At 38.7% G+C, this 22,657-nt stretch overlaps 1 protein-coding gene across 1 annotated transcript in view; it reads left to right on the forward strand.

Moving 5' to 3' along the window:
- Positions 1-22,657, forward strand: part of LOC146321193 (CUB and sushi domain-containing protein 3-like) — a 184,720-nt gene that overhangs the window by 24,994 nt on the left and 137,069 nt on the right. Inside the window, exons 14-23 of the mRNA XM_084726245.1 lie at positions 1,843-2,031; positions 5,112-5,228; positions 8,707-8,922; positions 11,959-12,147; positions 13,212-13,381; positions 14,619-14,775; positions 16,743-16,934; positions 18,449-18,575; positions 19,697-19,899; positions 21,121-21,312. Coding sequence (XP_084582371.1) covers positions 1,843-2,031; positions 5,112-5,228; positions 8,707-8,922; positions 11,959-12,147; positions 13,212-13,381; positions 14,619-14,775; positions 16,743-16,934; positions 18,449-18,575; positions 19,697-19,899; positions 21,121-21,312 — 1,752 coding nt within the window. The remainder of the gene's footprint in view (positions 1-1,842; positions 2,032-5,111; positions 5,229-8,706; positions 8,923-11,958; positions 12,148-13,211; positions 13,382-14,618; positions 14,776-16,742; positions 16,935-18,448; positions 18,576-19,696; positions 19,900-21,120; positions 21,313-22,657) is intronic.

The following is a 22,657-nucleotide window of genomic DNA, read 5'->3' on the forward strand; positions in this document are numbered from 1 at the left end:
TCTGTTTGACTTGCTGAGAGTGTGTGTGTCTGGTGTAGTTTGATTCTGCAGTAGGTGCAATTTTCACATTGTCTGCCGCACCTTTAAATGTACTTTATGCTGGGCTCACGGTCACTGATGCCAGACATCCCACAGTGAACAGGATACTATTTGCTGACATACCTAAGTCCTTTGACTGGGTCAATCACCTGAAACTTCTGCAGCACCAGAAATTGGACAAGAACCAGGACACCTCTGAGAGAGAACAGAAGGTGACAGCTACTTGCACCTTGTAGCTTTAATATCTGTTCTGAATTAGCGCTTCTTTTTAAATATATATATTGAATTGTCCGAAATACATATATATGTATGGCCACAATTTGATCCAAGTAGCTCAAGTCATTTCTGGTATGTTATTCATCAGGTGTTCTTTTACCTAAATGTCTGTTTTCAGTGATATCCTACTGGCTTTGTACGTGGATGCTGTGTAAATATGGATGGATAGATAAATTGATTGACCACAAACATTTTCTTCCGTACAATAATGCTTACATGTTCAAATAATGTTTAAATAAATTTAACAGCACATGCAAGAGATAGAAATACAGGTTTTGATAATGCTAGCCTGGAATAGTCTATCAATTGATGACCTGATAGCTGCTTACACAGTTGTTGACAGTCAGTGCCTAAAATCAGCATATTTTTAGTGCATCAAAAACAGCCCTAGTTGGAGGATTTCCAAATGCCAGTCCTGGAAATCACAGGGAAAAACGGGGGCATCTTTTTGCAGTTTGCATCACTGAAGATTAAGAGGGAGTTGGCAGCATTGTGCAACCAGCTCATTGTTGGAGCGAAACCAGTGGACAAAAATATTTTCATGAAAACCAGAGGTGGTGGTCCAGCAAAGGCATAGAACAGGAGAAAGTATGTTTGTGCAGTATCCCTGAAGTCAGTTCTCTCTCCCCATACTGCCCTGTACTCCTCCTCACCTCCCAGACCTTCTGCCATCTGACCTTCTCTTAGTGGCTGACTTGCTTGAATGTAACAAAAGCAGGATAGCATGAAGATGAAGCCTTATTTTCTTTAGCACCAGAGAAATGACAACTCTATCAAGGTTATTCAGAAAGAAACTGTCAAACATCACAGAAGTCAACCCAGTAGTGCAATTTTATAAAACAGCCTTTGCTGTTGTCTGAAATCTGTCACTTTTTCTGTGCAGTGTTTTGTTCATCATGTAGTATATTTTTCACTTTAGAGTAAGCATTAGCAAGCATTCATTTTTTAAGTTAAAAGTCAAAATAAAAGTCAAAGTAAATCTCACACTTTGAAAACGTTCTTTCTTCCTCTATTATGCATGCGACCTGAGACCTACCTTTGTTGTGATGATTGTAATGACATCAAAGGTTCTGTCTTTTTTTTGTGTGTGAATGTGGCCTAGAAATTTTGCTATTTGCAAAAATAGAATTGCCATTTCATGTTTCATCACTGCTGTATGACTTAAACATACCTTTGTAGTTCAACAGTCATAATGTATTTGCATAAGCAAGAGCAGACCTCCTCTACCATATAAATAGTTGAATAGAATTTGATATGCTGTGCAACAGACTGGAAAAACATACAGTCACTTGCTGTACTTAATACATAGTCCACATGACACGTCACAATGAAGACGTGTGACTTGGTAATTATCATTCCCCGTCACATTAACATACAATTAGACCATAGTTTAACACTAAACTAAACGCACCATGCAGCTTGTGAACAAAGGACGTGGTATTTAAAAAGAAACAAACACAACAGTACTTAAATTTAGTTGTCTCAAAAGATGTTAAAGAAATAACAGTTTAATTTGAATTTCTCTAGTGGTCACATTAGACACATACTCCTGTATGGATCCTGGCATCCCGGTGAATGGCATACGTTTAAGCCATGACCTGTCCATCGGCTCCACGGTGTCCTTCCAGTGTGACCCAGGATACAGGCTGAGCCACGAGGAATCACTAGTTTGTGAGAAGAACCACTTTTGGAGCCACCCACTGCCCACTTGTGATGGTACGTACACAAAATGTTAAATTTTTCACATTGCATTCCAACACAGGCAGCAATCTCATGATTCATGACACTACAATTTTCTTTAGAGTTAAAGCAAACATGTGATCTGTTTTATACTATGGTTTTTACGTTCTTAAAATGACTCTGGATGACACTGTATGGAATGATGTGGTCCTTTTGAATACCTTAGAGCTGAAGTACTATAAAATACAAGGGTCACCCTTCTTGGCCTTGAAGCATTTAAACATGAATGTTAGGTAGTGGTCGACCAGTATGGTTTCTTTCAGTCGGTGATGCTGATACTGATATTTAGACAGCAGGATGGCCAATGGCTGATTATATAATATTGATTTCCAAAACAAAGAAAAGGCATGTATAATTCTGTTTCTCCATGCACATTTTGACCCAATATATGTACATGGTTGTCTTAGCCGGTAACATGTTATTTTAGGTTCAATTAATAAGTGAAAAAGAAAAATACATTTGGTAATGCTGCAGATTTCAGAACGTGACTGGTATTTAAGGGAGAGCTGGGACATATGTCAGAAGCAAAGTTATTCAACTGCATTATTCTATATATTATAATATATACTTAACGCTAGTAAATAATGATAAGCAACAGTTTTAGATTAGATCTGCTGTCATTCAGTCACCATTGTCTCTTCTAAATGTCAAGATGTGTTGACATTTAGAAAAGACAATGGTGACTGAGGGAATTTCAGCAAATGTTTCCTGCATGATGCATAAGAGCATAAAAGTGCAGTGCTTGAATCTACCTTTTTCACCACATCCACAAAACTCACAAAGGGGACAGCTATCGTCATTCCAAGGCAGCCACACTGACAAGGCTGTCCTCAGATGTGTCTGCAGATGTTTTTGGTTTATCATCCTTGTGTCAGTTATCTTAAATGCGTGGTCTGTCACTAATGTAAAGAATAATTGACCTAGTTATGACTTGAAGTACTGGCTGAATTTTGTACAGCACCAGAACAGCTCACTGGGATTTTGAGAAAATAAACAACATCAGCCTTCACTTACAGTATACATGGTTTGTTACAGTTTAGTCACAGATACTTTTGGGATGCTGCCGCAAATAACTGGCCAGAGGTTTTTAAATTAATTTTGCAAATGGAAACTGGGTGCTTACTGGGTTCTGCTTCCATTGCTGTATTTCTTCTTAAACCTCAAAAAAAAAGAAACAGAACAGAAAAATACATGGCCTGGTCATCACGCACCTTAATGACACAACTGTAAGTGACTATGAGTAGCCCACAGCAGGTCTAACTAACCAGACACTTGTCAGAAGTCTCCTTGTTTAACAAATAGACCCAGTCCTTGTGTGAGCAAATTACATGGCGTGTTAGAAATCATGTTAGACTGAAGAAAGATTATGCTCAACTTCAAAGCATGAAGTTCAGCATGATCCTGATAGTTTTATCACATATAATCTTGCTCAGCTGTGTTTGTACAGTTTTGCTCTTTGTTCTCTTCAGAAGCACACCAAAGGACTATTGTGGTGATTATTGTTGCAGTGCGCGAACCGTAAATGATGTCTTTTAGTCACGGATCACTCAGTTGAAAGATTATAACGAACAAAATACATGCAAGGGGTCGTTTGGGAGAACCATACCGTGCGTATGATACAGTGCTGTGCTGTACAGCTTTAGTCCAGTGGTTGTCATGGAAATTCATTCTATATCTTGAAGCATTTTCTTGTCTAGGTGTGTGCCAGACTGATGCCAAATGCCTTGGCTATCTGCCTATGGAGCCTCTAAAGTAGATCGTTTGCCAAGCGTACTCATCCACTTTTAATGACTTTATGTAATTTTGGCTCATTAATAAAATATTTGATATAATTTTGTTGGTGGGTAAGGATTCAGGCCTTGATGTGTTGTGCTCGCTGGAGGGCCCAAGGGTGGAAGGAGAGAGGATAAGAAGGGGGTGGGTGTGTGCAGCTGTGGAGCCTCAGGCATCTCAGTGATCCTCCAAAACATCATCTGACGTTCATTACTCTGAAAATATGTGCATGCACAAGAGTTCTACTTCTAATATTTGTCAACGACCGCTGTTTTGAGGAAGGCATCCAGGCATTTGGCTGTAGCACCACTCTTATTCATTCTGTCCAAAGACCACACACACACACACACACACACACACACACACACACACACACACACACACACACACACACAGACCTAAAAAAAAAGAATGAAAAAAACAAAGCTTGTCAAATTTCCTGAATGCTATATTTAAAAAGCAGTGCCCTTTATGTGAAATGACCTTTTACTTGAAACACAATGACAGCATGAGAAAACGGTTGCAGGTTTGAACAATATCCAATTAAAACCGTTAACCTTCAGACGGATCTAGAATTAACCTCCAAGTCCTGAGCAGCCAATAAGGGTTGAGATTTATTTCATTAGCGTGCTTTGATGAGATAAAGAGCTTTGTGGCAGTCGAGTATGTGTCAATCATCAACATGCATGAGAGTCATATTACTGAGGTGACAATAAATGTTGTTCCTGTAGACAACACTCAGTCACCTCGACTGTGACTGCTCTACATGGTGGGTTACACCTGGATTATCCTCCCTACCTGACTGTAAGGTAGTTGGACGAATCACTGGGTTGATTGTTTCTGTTTGGAAGAAATTCAAAAGCACTTTGAAGTCACAATCAAAAATAAAAGCCAGATGCTCTAATACGCCAAATATGCTTGTGTCAGTTGTTGTTGAATCCTAAGTAAATTTAATGGATTATCACGTTTTTTGACAATGTCTTTCACTTTAAGATACCATAGGAGAGGGGAAAATATGGATGGATAACTGAATTAATGAATAATTTATTGTCCTGGCAGTAGAACAGGTTTGGAGAGAGTGAGAGAGGGAAAAAAAAAACATTGTGTTGGCAGAATTACAGGTACTCATAAAAATAGCAGGACAGGATGTGATATGACTCAAATGCATTATTCATTTAAAACGCTCCTCTGTCTTCAGGTGAAGGATTTATTGGTTCATTTGCAATTTTCATTTTTTTCTCCCCTGCAACAGTTATCATTCATTATCTCCTCTTTCTATTCAGCATCATGTGGTGGGGATATCAGGGGACCTGGAGGGATCATCTTATCACCTGGCTACCCAGAGCTGTATCCCAACTCTCTAAACTGTACATGGACTGTAGAAGTCAGCCATGGAAAAGGTAGGAAAACCCAGCTATCTAAATATAATACATTCTTCAACATAAAGTATACATGCAGTGCCTTCAAATATACCTTATTATTTTGTTTTAAGATCCCTTAAAGTACAGATATCTTAATTTAAGGAATACATTTGTACTCCTGGGAATCATTCACACACTTTGGTAACAGCATTTTAAAGGTTATTTTAATACTCCTGTCTTTACCACAGTGACACTCAATAGTCCAAACAAAGGCCAAATTATGAAATGATAAATTAAAGTGACACCCTTTCTACAGATTCCAAGAACATTGCAGGGATTTATTGTTATAAAGTGAAAAGTGCGACAAGCATATATTTTACTTGAGCAAAGATAATTTGAATGTTCTCTCTGTTTTCATCTATGGCAACAGGCCAGAATATTATTACAGTCTGAGGTGTTCATTTATTAAAAAAAATTACTCTGCGATTCCTTTTTAAAACCATGTTCTAGTATTGGAAAATTTGGTTTAATCTGATCTTCTTTGTCATCATCTCTTCCATTTCTAGGCATTTGAACCAGTATTTTACAGTAGGCTGCTTCATACACTCACCAGTTGGATAGGATTTTACACTTTTAGAAGAAAATCACATTTTATTAACTTGTCACCTAGCTTGTTTAACAGCCCTGACACTTCAGTGGTTCATCTGGTAAGAGAATTCTGGCATCTCTGTTTTATTCATGTATCATTTGTTATCACAGCACTCACTGTCAGTAATGTGATCAGTGACCAGTTCTCAGAGACAGTTTGTATTAATTTTAAACGTACACTGAACTTATCTTGTTGCCCTTGCACTTAAATGTATTATCCAAGTACTTTTACCATAGTATTATTAGCCTCCTCCAAAAGGTCCAATGAAATTCCATATTGCACTCTTTGTACGGTACTGAGAGGAAGACTTCCTAAGTTTAGAATCAAAGGAAGTTGAACTCAATCAAGCAATATGTTGATTCTTAGTTTAGGCTGGTTTATTCACATATGTCAGAGTAGACAAAACACAACCCAGAATCTGCACAGAACAAAAGATCCCAACTTTATTCATAGTGAATAGTATGTAGGTGCGTATATGTATAGTTGTGAAATAACACAAAGCTACATTCTTAATCCCCAGAGCTGAATCCTACCAGATGTTGATATGAATTAGATTCAACCATGAATGCAGAGTATAAAATATATATAAATATAAGTACTTCTAGAGTATGTAGAAGATATAAAAGTTGATATGAAATTATTATTGATAATACAAAATATAAAAGATATTGACTGTGATTATGTGGAATAATACAAAGATATTGTCCAAACATTTACTCTCGTCCATCATATTTCTGTATGTGATATGCATGACGTTAACAGACAACAAGTCATCAACTCATGTAGCAAAATTATTTTGGACTTTCCAACCCTCCCACTTTGAATTATTGACATCATAAAAACTAAATCCACTTTGTGTTTAACACCCCATTAATTCTCTTTCTTGTCGTGTAAGACAAAATTAATGTTAAATGTACATATACGTATATCTTTTCCTTGTCTTATTTCTTTTTGATCATTCTAACAATAACCATGTATTCTGTCTCTTACAACAGCATTTCCTGTTCATTTCTTACTTTAAGATTCACTGATAACAACTTGATATAATGAAAACTTCCAGCTAATTGACTAATTGAAGTCAAATTTAACACAGAGCCTTTTATCTATGTTAATCAAAATGTCAAAGGAATTAAGCGTGGGGGCAATTATCATCAAATTTTGTATACACAAATTAGAAAAACTGTATGAAATTGGAAGGCCAGGGACTTTTACATAGACCTCACTTGATAACCAATATAAACACATTTGATAAAATTTATAGAATAAGTGATGAAAATGATTTAGAGTGGCATGGTCTCACAATTCACATAGCATAACAGAGGAAAACTAAAGCCATGAAGTCCAAGTATCCTTATTTAGACACTGACTTTGAGCAGATACATCTGTATAAAGCTAAGAAATCTTGATGGCATTGAAATTCCAAGAAAGCACGCATGTTTCCATGATTCTAAAAAAGGAAAAGGTTTGAAAAGGTTGATAATGATTGTACCAGCACCTGGGTATTGGGTTACGGAGCTTACTAAAACTATACTTTTACCATTACACTGTAGTCTATGACCAACATAATATACATGATACACATTTCTCTAGGTGGTATAGTATGATTATTTTCATTATATTGATCGATAGGATTTTCATCTGCACTACCTGAAACACAGGTGTCAGAGGCGTCACATCGGGGAGATATACAGAGCTCTTGCTGATATTGTAATTCACTGTAAATGATATTGTAAAAACAGCCACTGATTTAACTTATGTATTTTTATCCTCTGGCTACTGACTGTGAGAGAAATTCATCGTTAAGGAAGTAGATATGTAACTATGGCTTTCAGTAATTACCAACATCCCATACTGCTTTTATTAAAATATTGAGATGTCCTATCAAGGGGCTCTTGATTAATTGATCATTTGCCTTTACTCTCTGTAATATAATTGCTGTTTTACTGAGCACAATCAATCATTTCATTTTGTTATCCATTTTATGGCCATTTGGGACTTTCTATATCAAGTGAGCCAAACATTGTGGAGGACATTATAGAGTCATATTTGAACAGATTCAACAGATGGCCTTAAAATGGCAGCGCTTATTGTACTGAAAAGCAGCCAAGTGGCCATCACGGATGGAATAAAGATGTTGTTATTGCGTTTGAGATACAGTGTGAAATATAAGAAGGTTGTACAGACTCTGATCTTGTTTTCCAAGCTAAAAGTTAAATGATAGTTTGTTGATAGAAATTGTACAATCATTTTGACCCACATGAACACACTTTATGGATTTTTTTCTGCTCCTGTAGCTCTTTTCTATCATCGATTATGTTCTCTCTACTCATGAAAACTGACTAAAGCTCATAAACTGGTGGAAAGGTCTTGCTTCTTCAGTTGCATAGTTTAAAAAAGGGACAGCTCTGCAAGTCAAACATTTTCCCTTTTTTAGTTTCCACTGTAAGTTATTCACTTTGCTTTTTGAAATTGCTATTAATCTTTTTTTTTTACGCTTTTTAAATTATTTAATGGATGGAAAATGCACTGTGCAGATGGATGTTTCTGCAAGCTAAACCTAAATTAATACAGCCAGTTTTTAATCATGATAATGACATTTGAAATTATAGCTAAAATTTAAAAGTAAAACAGTCACATTCAGTGTGAGGTCATTGCATTAAATTTCAGACTGTGCAATGTAAACAGCAAATCAATTTCTTAACCTTTCTGGGTTAGTATTGACATGAAAATGTCAAATGTATGCATCACATATTATACATACATACATACATACATACATACATACATATACATATCTAAATATATATTTTTTTCCAGTGATTCTTCATATTTTCCTGAAAACCTTTCTTATTTATTTTCTCCTCTAAGGTGTCCAATTCACTTTCCATTACTTCCACCTGGAGGATCACCATGACTACCTTCTGATAACAGAAAACGGCAGCTTTGCCCAGCCACTGGCTCGACTCACCGGCTCAGAGAGGCCTGCGCCAGTTAACGCAGGCCTGTATGGGAACTTCAAGGCCCAGCTACGCTTCATTTCTGACTTCTCCATATCGCTGCAGGGATTCAACATCTCGTTCTCAGGTGTGAAGGCATTTGAGGGTTTCTGTCTGTAGGAGGCAGGGGTGGTAGATGTGTAGACAGGATGGGTAGGGAAGGTTTTAAAAGAGATGGATTGTGTGGAGGAGGTAGAAGGGAGGAGTGATGATGCTGAAAATGTGGGGGGTGGAGTTGTTAAAGTAGGAGGGGTAGGAAGTGAAAGACAGCATGACAGGCAGTCAGTGATGAGATCAGAAGTGCTAAGCCGCTCTTAAGTGTGCATAAAGTAACATGTGAGGAGTGATTTGTCGGTCAGAAAGGGAGCAGGCTCAAGGTAGACCATGCCTCAGGCTGCGCCGATCAGAGGAGGATAATTAAGAGACAACGAGGTCATGCAGGTAGAGGGTGATGCGTGATGGGAATGATCATCAAAGCATACCATGTGGGTCAGTATCCTCAGGACTGAGGAGACAGTGGGGGAAGAGGTGGGGTGGGGAGGTTGTGTATGGAAATAATGGGCCCCCCATGCAGAGACCAAGGAATAGAGTAATAGAGAGAGAGGTGGAGATGGGAGGCTTAGGGAGGGAGAGGGAGAGAGGAGATGAGACAGATGGTGATGCTGAGTGAGCAGGGTTGATGGAGAGGGCGGGGAGACAGGGTGAGGAAGTGAGGGAGAGAGAGATAGTAATGTAGAAGAAGGGAGAAAGAGAGAGAGGGTCTGCTTCATGAGCATTCTGGCTAAATGTTTGCCTGCTGTTCGCTGAAGTGAAGCATAACTTATGCAGCCATGAATATTCATGAAATTTAGTTTGTGAGTGTGTGTGTTAGTGTGTGTGTGCGTGTGTGTACCCGGGCATGCTCTGTAATTAGCATCTATAGATTTCCTGATTAGAATTCATTTTTTAACCTTTTACGACCTTTGGATGAAAATTTGCCAATGGTGTCAGGCCACATCCTACAGTAGGGTGCTTCTGTGGCGTTTTGCTGTGTAAGAAATCAACAACCTTGTATAGTTCTGAATTCTGACATATACAGACTGTCAGAGGAATGCTGCCGGCAGCGAGACCTTATTCTTCTAATGCAGCCCGAGTTGTGTCTACATCTCAAATGATAAGGCCACCAACAGCCCATGTATAATAATCATGCATGCAGGGTGGCCTAGTTTTCAGAGAGACCGTTCTTCATCCAGACAAGCAGGGTTCAAATTTTTGGCATGTGTCCCAACCTGATGAAGTGTCCTTGAGCAAGACAGTTAATCCTCTCCAGCTATCATACTGCTGTCTTTGGCAGAATGTCCACTCAGAGTTTCTTTAAGGGAGCAAGAGAACAGACTAATGTTTCCCATGGGGATTATTATCAATATCAAATATAAGTAACAAATCATTATAATAGACCTTTTTCACAGTAGGTGTTTTGACATTAAATAGTGGATTAACCACAAGTGTTACCTATGATACCTGTAACAGAGGTGGCAAGTAGGAATAGGTACCAAACTCCAGTTCTTTACTGGCACAGACCAAATTGCTTTGAGCCTATCGAGCATTCGAAAAATCTTTGTCATTCAGCACCAAATTTCGATACCTATGGAGTAAGTGAGCACAAAAGCACAAAAAGGCTGCTTGTACAAAGATCTAACAATGCTGGTGACTCACCATCTGATGTTACATGTGGTTGTGGCATGCAGGGAAAACGAGACAGAGAGGGGGATCATTGTTTATTTTTGTAGAGCCAGCTACTTATCTGCACCAGTGATCACTCAGTGAACTAAATCTGGCTTATTAACTAGCCAGTGTAGTGACCCTGTTAACTCAACAGTGAATCCGTTCACTTCAATGCCCAGTCAGATGGATGTCCTGGTACATAATCCTTGCCACTGTTGGGATAAATAACTGGGAGCAAGGCAGAGTGTCTTTCTGACGGCAGACATGTTACGTTTACAGACTGACAGGTCAAAGGAGAGAAACACCTGAAGTTGATGGTAAGGCCAGGGCTGGCTGCTGTTTAAGTATGAGCTTATTTATAGTTGTTTATATTTGTATATAGTTTAATATTGTACAAATATTCCATCCATTTCTTCATTTTTGTCTTGTAATCCAGGTTAATTAAAGTGTCCAGATTAAAAAGCAGTTTCTCCAGCTGCTGGCAGGTCTTAGAACGTAATGTAATTTTCTTTTTGTTGTAATGGATTTTATGAAATTGATATGGAAAAAGGTATCGTTAAGGACTCAGTATAGAAGTCAAGGTACTGGTGTCAATACCGGTTTTGAACATCTTTGAATGATACCCAGTCCTAGTGGAAAATAACAAATATATATAAGAAGATAACAATAATATAATAATACTTTGTTACTTTAATTATTTTTTTTCCTGGCAACTTTTACGTTTACTCTCTACAGTTTTACACAAATACCTGTACTTTCTACTCCTTACATTTTCAAAACAAGCTTTAATGCATTTTAGGAGAGTTATTGATTATTTTTATCGCACATCATCATACACTGCCTTCTCAACATCAAGATCGATTACAATCGAAATGGATGAGACAATAACACATAGAAAAGACGATTCCTTGATGTCCATCATCATGTCCATATCACACACAAAAGTAACAATACAAAAACTACGTAAAAGACACAACAAGATAAAAAATATATTAAAAGATGTAACCAGACAGAACAGGCCAAGAGGGAGTCTCAACCATGGAGAAAAGGTGAGGTTCATTTAACTTTGCATAGAAACAGCTAGTAGAAGTGTCCTTCAGAGGGAGGGAGTTTTTGACACACCGATCTGCACTACTTCTTGAGTAAAGAATGTGTGTATTTTTTGCCATCTCCTCTAATAAAGCTTACGTTCCATTCAGGTCAGACAGAGTCAGGGTTGTGCTGTTGTGCATTTTGGCTCACTGGAAAGGTTCTGCTACTCTAAATGGAAAGGGATCCTATGTAGTATCATTGGTAACAACTGTATTTACTATTTCATATCTATGTCTGCTGAGAAAAATGTCTACTGGTACTGTATTTGTATGGGTAAGAAAAAATTTTATTTGTTACAACAGATTTTTTTGGGCTATCTTATTTCCAGAGTATGATCTCGAACCCTGTCAGGACCCTGGAACGCCTCGGTTCGGCTGGCACACGGGCTCCAGGTTCGGCATTGGTGACTCACTGGGGTTCTACTGCAACACAGGCTACCGTCTGCAGGGGGCAAAGGAGATCGTGTGCTTGGGAGGTGGCCGCCGCATGTGGAGTGCCCCTCTGCCAAGGTGTGTGGGTACGTGGTCAGCTGCTTTTATTCCGTTTTCTTTCCTTGTTTGTGCATGTGTACTTTGCAGAATTTACACTGTTAGTCAGGTTTTTAATGTGTTTGGCACTGATATAAACTTTTTATTAGACATTCAAGAGCTCAGTGGAATTGGGTTTACTTAAGTAGATTGCAATTAAAAGCTCGGACCTGTGATTAATACTGATTCGAGCTGCTAGGCTAAAACTGTCCTGGGAGATCTCTTTTCCATTGAAGGGTGCTCCAAGGGCAGGTCAGGGGAAAGGACTTCAGGGGCAGTACCACTGCACTGATTTTCTTTTTTTCCCCCCAGAGGAGCTCAATTACATTACTTGCACATTTTAAGAGCTGACTCCAGGGATCTAGTCGTTTCATAGCAGAAGGATTGTGTCTTTAAAACTGGTGCCATCACACCCTGTGATGGAGGGCTTAACCCTGCCTCTGGCACACCAGTTAGCCCCATGTTAGAAAAGGACGGCTATGATGATATGAATTTTACATGATAGCAGCGCTTGGAAACAAGTAGCAAAATGTTTATGTAGGGCCTGTAGGGACTGCTTTTAATTGGTTGTGAGTTTTAAAGCAGGCTTACTCATGTTTTAAAGGAAAATAAATAAATAAAAATCTGTCATATGTTATTTAGTATACATGCAGAGAAATGCATAGTGTGCATTGATGTCCAGCCCATTCATAGTCTATAATTTGCTCTTTAGATTCAGTACAGTTCATTTTGGAAAGTAATCCTCTTGTGTTTTATCTTGGCATGGTGTGAGAAAGCCAGTGGGGTAAATCTTAGAAACGAAGCCTGTAATGTTTTTACACTGAGCATTTAATAGTCTGCTCAGCATTTCACAACGTGTCAGTGCCAGTTCATAATGACTATTATGATAGGAAAGTAATAAAAAGGAATGGACATGTGGATGAATTAGTAATTACAATCATCCAAATAAGAGATTTGAATTATACCTTTATCCCTTTAGTAGCACCAAATCTGAGTCTCTTTTTGCAGTGCCTGTTATTATGTAACTAGTAATGTCTATTGTCTGTGTGTGCAGCCGAATGTGGATCAACAGTCTCCAACAACGAGGGAGTTCTTTTGTCACCAAACTATCCAATGAACTATGACAACAGCCACGAATGTGTGTACAGCATTCAGGTCCAAACAGGCAAAGGCATCAACATCACTGCTGGCACCTTTCAGCTTGCACCAGGTGACATCCTCAAGGTAAAAACACAAAGCTGTCGCTCCTCTTTGTTGACAGAAAAGAGATTACCAGCAAATAAACACAGGGTGTTGGTGAAGGACACATTCAAATCAATTAATAAATGTTTAAGTATTTGTGGCAGGTCCTGATGCTTTTTTATTGCAGTATGAACACCACTGGAAACTAGAAAGGGGATTTTATGTAAAGCACCAGGCAGAATGCACAAGTGTTTTGCCTCGGAAAGCAGAGCAAAGGTCAAACAGCAGCAGCAGCATCATCATCCCTTTGGAAAGGAAGGGATTCATTTCTTTGCTCAAGGGCATTTTAACAGTTTTGGTAAGCACCACAGATGTGAAGTAAATGACTGTGTAGTCGCCACTTCACAGCTGGAATGCACTCTTTTTGGGATGCAGATGTCTTGTCTAATGCTTCAATTAACAGTATTGTAGCCTACTATCTGTGTTTCCAGTAATGGAGTTGTGTAGACGGTAATCTCTTGTACTTAGTCATTTTGTGAACATCTGAAATGTGAAAAGACATGCTTAGAGAGCTAAATTGACTTGAAGGAAGGGAAAAACTAAAACAGAGAGGGCCCCCATAGTATTTCAAAGGAAGAGCTCATGGCATTGTGTGTCATTTCTTGTTATTTCAGAGATGCCAATCAGGAAAGATTAGGTATACTGCTGAAAATTTGTACATTTTGAATTTTAAAAGAGTGCTTTGTCAATAAATACTTTCCATTAGGTTTGTGGATCAAAACATATCTGTGATTTAAAAAAAAGAATAGCAAAGGAAGATTAAAAATGCAATTATGTTCTGCAAAAATCCTCTGAACATAAAACAAACAATCTACGTTGTTCTTTGCTTGAGGAATGCACTACTTTTAAACACTCCTTGGATTTAGGTATTTCATTATTGAAGAATGTGTAAAATTTGGTTTGTTAAATCGTCTTTTGTTGTTTCACATCATGATCCTGCCACCTTTTTAATCCAGCTTTACAGTTGCATAGTGGCAAATCAATGGGTAGAATTATGGTCACTCCAATCTAATTTTCACACCCCATTTAGGTCATTGGTTTTGCAATAGAGATGCCATATAAACCAGAGGAAATACAGTACTAATAGCTTCTTTTTAATTCTGGCTCTATTTCTTCAGTATGAATATTTAATTCTTAATATGAATCTACTTTATTGTGGGTATTTTTTATTCCCCATAAGTAGCAAACCTCTCCATCACGTTCTTCTGTCTCTGATCAGGTGTATGATGGTAAAGACGGCGCAGCCCCACTGCTTGGCACATACACAGGCACACTGATGCAAGGTCTGTCCCTCACCAGCACCTCCAACTATCTGTGGCTCGAATTTTACTCTGACCAGGAGGCGACGGCAGCAGGGTTCCGGCTCATATACCACAGTAAGTCACATTTCATTTCCCTGGGGGAGGAGGGCCCTAAAGCTTTTCCAAATGAGTGAATTTAGCCTCACTTCAGGAGCCAGGCATCTCAAGTAGCAGAATTTAAAAGAAAATTTTAATTGACCCTCACCCTGCTTCACTGTGTCTTTCACTGTCAGGGTATCCATTAAACACAGCATGGTGTATCTGCGCCATTCCTGCAGGAAAATTAGCTTTTTTCTCGCCTCCCTTTCTCTCCCTCTGTCTGTCTCTCTGTGAATCCCTTTTCCCTCATCCTTTGGTCTACAGTCCTGCAATTAGTGCCTATGCCTGCCTAACTGTACCTTGTTAAAACAGGTGAATTATTGCTGGGATTGTTTGAAATCAGTGTATTTGTGTGTGCATTGGCATTAGCGTGTCTCTACATACAGTATGTATGAGTGTGTGTGCATTGAAAGTTTGGGTCACTGTTGTAAGTGGGCCACTAATAGATGGGTTTTGTTTCTCTCTCTAATTGGCTTGCTGACTGTGTATTGTTACTAACTGTTTCTAATTTATTACTGTGACACGGGAATGTTTTGGTGACATTGCATTTTGCAGTCCAATTTAAAGTGTTTTTGTGTTTTACCTGCAATTGAGCTCTCTGAATTCTTTTTGTCTACCAGTGGGTTTGAGTAGAATTCAACATAGTTAGTGAGCATGGCAACAGGCCAAGAGCTGTTTTCACTTGAATAGTATGAAAGCGAAAAAGTTTGCAGCTAACTTGCAGTTACTAGGCACACATTGGTAGTTTTTAGTCTGTGATAAATGCAACAAATGTGCTGGGCACAGTATACTTCAAATTATATAAATACTAAAGAGTGCAGTAAAGCATTACTCTCAGTTTTGGTTTTGCATCCTGACAGACCTACAGAAATAATAATAAAATGTACATTAATCAGGGATGTGCACTCATTTACAACAGCTAAATAAATTACCACCAGCAATGCAACTACATTAGTTTGATGATATTATGGTTTAATTACAAGCTGCCTTTTGAGTTACAGAATTACCCATAATTAAGTATCATGTAATGTCATTTCATTCCTATTTTTTCCAGGGATGTGCACAAGGTAAATAGAATACTACAAGCTGCACCCTTTATCCCTCTCAAAGTGCAGCTTTTACATGGTCTTCTCCATCTGAATGAATAGCATTTTCAAGCGGTAGAAGCCTGACTGATGTATGAACGGCACAGGGCAAGCAGAAGGTGGGATACGGGCAGCTGAACATGAAATCTGATCATGTTTTCATGACTCCTCTACCAAAAGTGCTGGGGTAATTTTCTAAATGTGAGCTGCAACTGCTGGAGATTTATACTGGGCATGACACTTGTAATACTACCATAACATCTGGCATGGGCATGGACCTCGCTGTGAGAAGAGACCATAAATCAGCACTGCTGGGTTTATGTGCGGCCACTGTTGCTGCATAGCAGAACACTTACATTTAGTACCCGAAAGAGAGGGACGCACATAACAGCCATGGTCAAGTTCAAACATGGCGAGCTAAAGAGTTATTGCAACATTTTCTTGTTTGTGGCTTGTTTATTTTATTTCCTTTCTATTACCCCAAAGCGTTACGAGTGGATGGGCTGTTTCTCAGTCGTGGTAAATGTCCACACTCAATTGAACATTTAATTGTGAACGTCTAATTGTTCTCTCTGTCCAAAAGGAATCTTTTACTGCCAAGTAATATATTGGGATTGTAAGCCCAGCTCTCATCTGTGCTCAACTGGAAATTAATTCTCAAAGCTCAATCAATATCTCTCTACAATACAGATAAATGGCAATATGGCCTTGGTTTACAGAATGGCTGCTCTCCAGAGGTTTTAAATGCTGACAAGCAGTTCTTTGTTGGTATGTGTGTATGGTTTTTCATGTTGCCATTCTTTGACTCAGATACTTCGTGACCCTCTTCTTCTCTTCTCCTAAATTTTTCTTGTCAAGGCTTTGAGCTGTCCCACTGTGATGATCCAGGTGTGCCACAGTTTGGCTTTAAAGTCAGTGACCAGGGTCACTTTGCTGGAAGTGCCATCACGTTCGGCTGTGACCAAGGTTACACCCTGCACGGCAGCGGCATACTCAAGTGCATGACTGGGGAGAGAAGGGCATGGGACAACCACCTGCCGTCATGTATAGGTAATCCTTTCTGCCTGTGTCTTAACGCTGTCTTTGTCTGTGTCTCAGTTTCTGTTCCAAGACATCCTGTCTCCCTGTCTCTGTCCATCTCTCTGCTTTTCTGTAGGAGCTTATATTATTATTCAGGCCAGGCAGACTGTCAACATTGCTCAGCTAGGTGTTAATCCTAAGGATTTATCCAGAGATGATTTCCACCTAATTGAACTGTGTTGAAGGAAAATAGACCGCTTGTCATTTTGTAAGATAATATAAAGAGCTCTGATGTTTTATTGTGAATCATTGATCTCCCTGTGTGTCCTTGATGCACAACTGGCTCTATAGAGTCATTAAGAACAGAATAGTGAAGCAATCTTAATTGCTATTGAGCTTTCACTGTTGCAGTGCCTTGCTTTCATTCATAGACTGTGTTATTTAGATGTTTTAATCCACAAGCAATTGATCAGCATTTTCTAAAAGTAAAAGCACAATTATCGTAGTATTCATGTCAGATTGAGTCATGGATGTGACGTATAATTTTGGCTGTACTTTCATATTCAGAACATGCTGAGACAGAGAGGCAGAGAAATGATAAAGCTATTACCTGCACGCAGCTAGAGTCTGCAAGGTGTTGTGAGCCAGTGTCTGTTTCTTGATGTCTAACAGTGATGGATTAGGGTAAGAAATGATTTACAAATTTCTGGACGTGTGCAGAATTGCACTTAAAATGCCACCATGTCCTCTTGCCTTTTTCAACGACACATGTATTTGTTGTCTTTTTTCAGTAAAAGCACTTCAGTCTGGCATTGTGGAACGTTCAATACAATCACAAAAAAGCTAAATCAGTCTATTGATTAACCGTTTAACAGTGCTGGATCACTGAATGGTCAATATTGATAGTGAGCTTGGTATCTGTGAGCTGAATGTTAAATGGGATTACCAGTCATTTCTCCAGGGCTACATCCTGGCTCCTGTCAAGGACTTTTACATTTGCCCAGTGTTATGATACTGATTATAGCCTACCACTGTGGTAATCTAATGCAATTTTCCTATTAATTAAGTGCCGGTTGTTCTGTAATATAGATAGCAAGATGATAACCAGGGGAGAGACAACATAGATTGGATGATAAGATTCCTTCAGTCATTAACATTTGTAGCAGTGTCCTCCCTGTAGTGTGAGGCCCAGACTATATATTCTCTGGACACAGTCTTTTTAAAGTTAATTAATGGCATCATTAGGAGGCATACTTAGAGACAAAGCAAGTTTTGCATCTCTGAGTATCTCTGCCCAGGCAGGAAGTCTTTGTTGCAGTCCCATTACCTGTTAGAAAAAGAAAACGGTTCATTTTCAGCAGAATTTAAACTGTTGTTCATTAGTTCTCATTGTAGGCTCAGAGCTCCACTGAGCTTGGAGTCTTAGAGCATTTTTTTCTGTATTTGGTTTCAACATACTGTGTTGAGTGTTTCCTCTCGTGTGAGTCTGCACTTCTGGAGGTTTTCATGTATTTTTTTGTTTGTGTGTGTTTGTGTGGCTGCAGCGGAGTGTGGTGGCAGTTTTAAGGGTGAGTCTACAGGGCGTATCCTCTCTCCTGGGTATCCCTTCCCCTATGACAACAATCTGAGGTGCACCTGGACAATTGAGGTCAACTCTGGCAACATTGTCAGGTAACTCAAGCTAATAAATAAACACATACATATTTATGCATGTACAGTATACCCATTATGAATTAAAAAAAAGTTTGCTTTTGTCTTTGTAGAACTCTAAGCCATTTATAATGTTTTAGAAAATCCTAATACTTTAGAATAATCTAATTTAAATGAGCATTATTTATCAAAATATGCAAATTGTATTGTGCATCATTACTCATGAAATATTGTGGTGAGGGGAAAAACATGTATTTGGGCCTTAAATTGGTAGTCTTCTTAAGATTCTAATTAGTTAAAATCAACAAAGGCAAAGTTGGACACTCAGCAGATCTGTGTGATAAAACTAAAGGGAATTTGATTGACGTTATCATAAGACTGCAGTTTATGCACAAGGAAATTGCCTAGAACTGAACTGAGTTGATTTAAATGCATCTTAAATTAACTGAGGTCATCTTAACTTGACCTGACTTTAAAAGACTTGAAAGATGAAAACATCCTAAAAATGTTTTCATGAGATGTTATTCAGTTCAGTTAAGATTCTAAACGTGAAAATATCTCTGCTAAAGCTAGACGTCATCAAGAGAAACAGTCTGCAGCCGCTCCATTAACAATGATTCGAAGAGGGACTTTGTAGGCACTGCGACAGCACCCAGGGGAATTTTCCTGGGACATGGAAGCATTTTTTTTTTGGTTGAGAGCACCTAGTATTACTGTGAAATAAAACCCATTTGGGCTTAGAGGTCGAAGTAAACATGGTATGATTTCATAAAGTCAGCCACACATTATTTGTCAGAAGAGCTGCTTGAGGCTATCTCTTGATGAGATTGCAGATAAGTCTGTGCACTCATATTTCTAACTTTGGCAAAAATTGATTGATGATACCAAATCTCAACTGAAATGCCCAAAAGCAAAGGGACACTGTCTCGAGATAGATCTCTTCTTTGAACTCATTTAATCTTGCCAGGTTCAGCACCTATTTTGCTTTTCTCCTTGGGAATATTTGTTTTTGTTTTATTTGAGATGCAAAGGCATCACAAGCATCAACTAAACGTGAGTGAATTGACTGGATCTGAAATCTTAAATACAAATGTGACTGGATAGAATTAAAGCCAAAGTGACACTATTCACCTCTCCCCCAGTCTCCAGTTTCTTGCATTCGACACGGAGGCGTCCCATGACATCTTGAAGGTGTGGGACGGGCCTCCTGAGAACGAGATGTCTCTGAAGGAGGTTAGTGGCTCGCTGCTACCCGAGGGGATCCACTCCACTCTCAACGTCGTCACCATTCAGTTCGAGACTGACTTTTATATCACAAAGTCTGGCTTTGCCATCGACTTCTCCAGTGAGTATTTCATGCCGAGTAGTTGATGTACTGCAGATGTAATTTGTTTGCTCTCAGTGAGTCACTGAGAGGAGTTGAAAGGTATTTCAATGTATATGCACTTTTATTAATTTCGAGACAGTAGACTCCCAAATGTTATAAAGTGCAGATTTCCTCATGCCATTGGATCTCTCTGTATTTTATGTAAGCTTTAACCATGTCCTGATGAGCAATGAGAGTCCCAGGTATGTCACAGTTTAGTGCTGACGGTCTCCTGTGCAGCTTTTGCTGCTATATTACTAAATGCACTCTACATCTTCTGCTGATGAGTTGTTTCAAAACCAAACACACAACTATAGCAGTTCTGTAACATATCATATATGACACATAAAATGAGTTTGTTTTCATTTTCTTTAGTATACAGGCATTGAAGCCTAATATAAAAATCAATTACATGGGATTCACTGCACAGGTTTGAAGCTGGAATCGATTCTGGAGATGCATACTGTACTTACACAGCCAGTTTGCCTAAAGCTAAAGGCTACTGATTTACAGAAATAAAATCCTGGTTGTGTTAAGTCACCTTCTGCAGACCTGCAGACCCTCGTGTAACTGTGTCTTGTGGATGGTGGCCAGGATGTTTTTTTAGGATATTCGTCTATTTTTGGGTAAGAAGATTGAAAGTTACACTTTCAATAATTATCGTCTGTCTGACCCCCTGTTTTACAAATGTTAAATCTTATTGAGTGATTTATTAGCACCTACATTTTGAAAACAGATCTATTGTGTGTTATATTTTATCTATTAATAACATCATATATACTCATATCACAGTTTTGCTCAGTGTTTTTGTATTTTAGAAAAGAAAAGAAATTACACCAAACTGCAATATACTTAACTGTGTTAAGTCTCTCAATAAAGTCTGTCAAGATGGGATCATTTGAAGAATCCATCAGATTTTACCAGATCATTCTAGTAGCTCTGGGCTGCTTCACAGCTGTGGTTTAGGAAAAGAGATTAGGAAAACACTGCAGGATTTTGACTGATATCAGTATGTAATCTGCTCTGTGCTCTAACTCTGTTTGAGCTACAGTTTCAGCTTGACAGCTGTCTACCGTGTGATATGAAACTCTGTGTGTGTGTGTGTATGTGTTTTCTCCTGTGCTCATTGATTCCATGTACTTTGTATGCACATGGGCATTTTTAATGTGTGTGTGTCACATGTGTGTGTTCGCCCTTCAGGTTCGCTTGCGACAGCTTGCAGAGATCCAGGTATTCCCATGAATGGTAGTCGCAATGGGGAAGGGCGGGAGCCCGGCGACTCTGTGACCTTCTCTTGTGATCCGGGATATGAATTGCAGGGGGAGAGCAGAATCACTTGCATCCAAGTGGAAAATAGATACTACTGGCAGCCCAGCCCTCCAAGCTGCATTGGTGAGAGAGGGGGGAGATAGTGTGAGTTAAAGAAGGGGGATGTGTGGAGGAGACGGAGAGGGGTTTATGGATTGAGTGAGGGAAGGAGGGAAGGATGGAAGTATAAGGGATCTGCAAAAGAGAGATGGTGAGAGGAATAGGGAGCAAGGGAATTTTTCTATTAACTGGCTGTAGCAGAGACAATAATTCTCACACACTGATGTCTTAAAAATATGTGTATGATAAACAAGACTCTGCAGATATATTTTGAGTTGTTTGCCAACTCTTATGTGGACAAATCCATTTTTGTAGCCAGTCAAAGTCTGAGTACTCTAAGGTCTCCCAACACATTGTCTTATTAGAGCTTAACAGCTAATTACTTAACAATGTAATTAGAAATAATTACACTAAGTAGGTCCAAAGAAACCTAGATGTTCTTGAGTTGCTGCCAACGGGTCTAGCTGAGGTTTTTCTGGCCAGGAAGGAGCTAGGCAGTTGTAGGTCTCGCAATGCGATTACAAGATCACATGACTCAGCATAATATAATGACACCAGAAGCAAGTCTGTATGAGAGAGAACTTGATGTAAATGTCAGCTGTCCTCGTACAAATGAAGTGTTACTGCACTTAATAAGAGCAACATACTCATCAGCGTGTCACTACTTTATAGTAGAACATGACAGCAACAAATGACAAGTAAATCCTTTTTGTGGGGCTTTCAGATTCAGGCACAGAGAGTATCCTCTGACATACACTCAAAAAAACATTAAAAATCACATAAACATAATCCATCCAGTTAAATCCTAGAGCAGAGATGTTCACATTTGCTAATTGATTTGTCATTATATCTCTTTTTTCAAATTCATCATTTTACATAGTATCAGTATTAGTGCAAGTAGATTCACATAGCATCATGCACACTTAAAACAACTGATAAACATTTTATAGCCTGGCATTTCCATAGGTTTTCTTTTATAACATTATCTTTAATTATTTAAAAGTACGCATAGGAAGCATTCATCTTAGATACTACAAAAAAGAAAATAATAATGACGAGCGAGCTGTTAGATGCGATAATATAAATCACATTATATTTTCACTGATTTATTCTATGAGTTCAGGTAAAGTCTAACATAATTGGTTTAATTACCCAGTTATATTATTACAGCATACAGCAACAGCATTTCTACATGCTACAGATATATTTTTATCCGGTTTGTTATCACTGATATTCCACCCTTCAAATAAGATGTCACCCATGTACACCATATCTTACGTTAGTTTCATATCAGCTTCCTCTTTCTAGGCCCTGTGAGATCCAATAGCCAGTGGAAAACATTATCAAGATAATTACATAGCGATCAAGG

The sequence above is a fragment of the Lutjanus erythropterus genome, chromosome 9 (assembly GCF_056507025.1).
Source record: "Lutjanus erythropterus isolate fLutEry1 chromosome 9, fLutEry1.hap2, whole genome shotgun sequence".
In the NCBI taxonomy this organism is placed as follows: Eukaryota; Metazoa; Chordata; class Actinopteri; order Lutjaniformes; family Lutjanidae; genus Lutjanus; species Lutjanus erythropterus.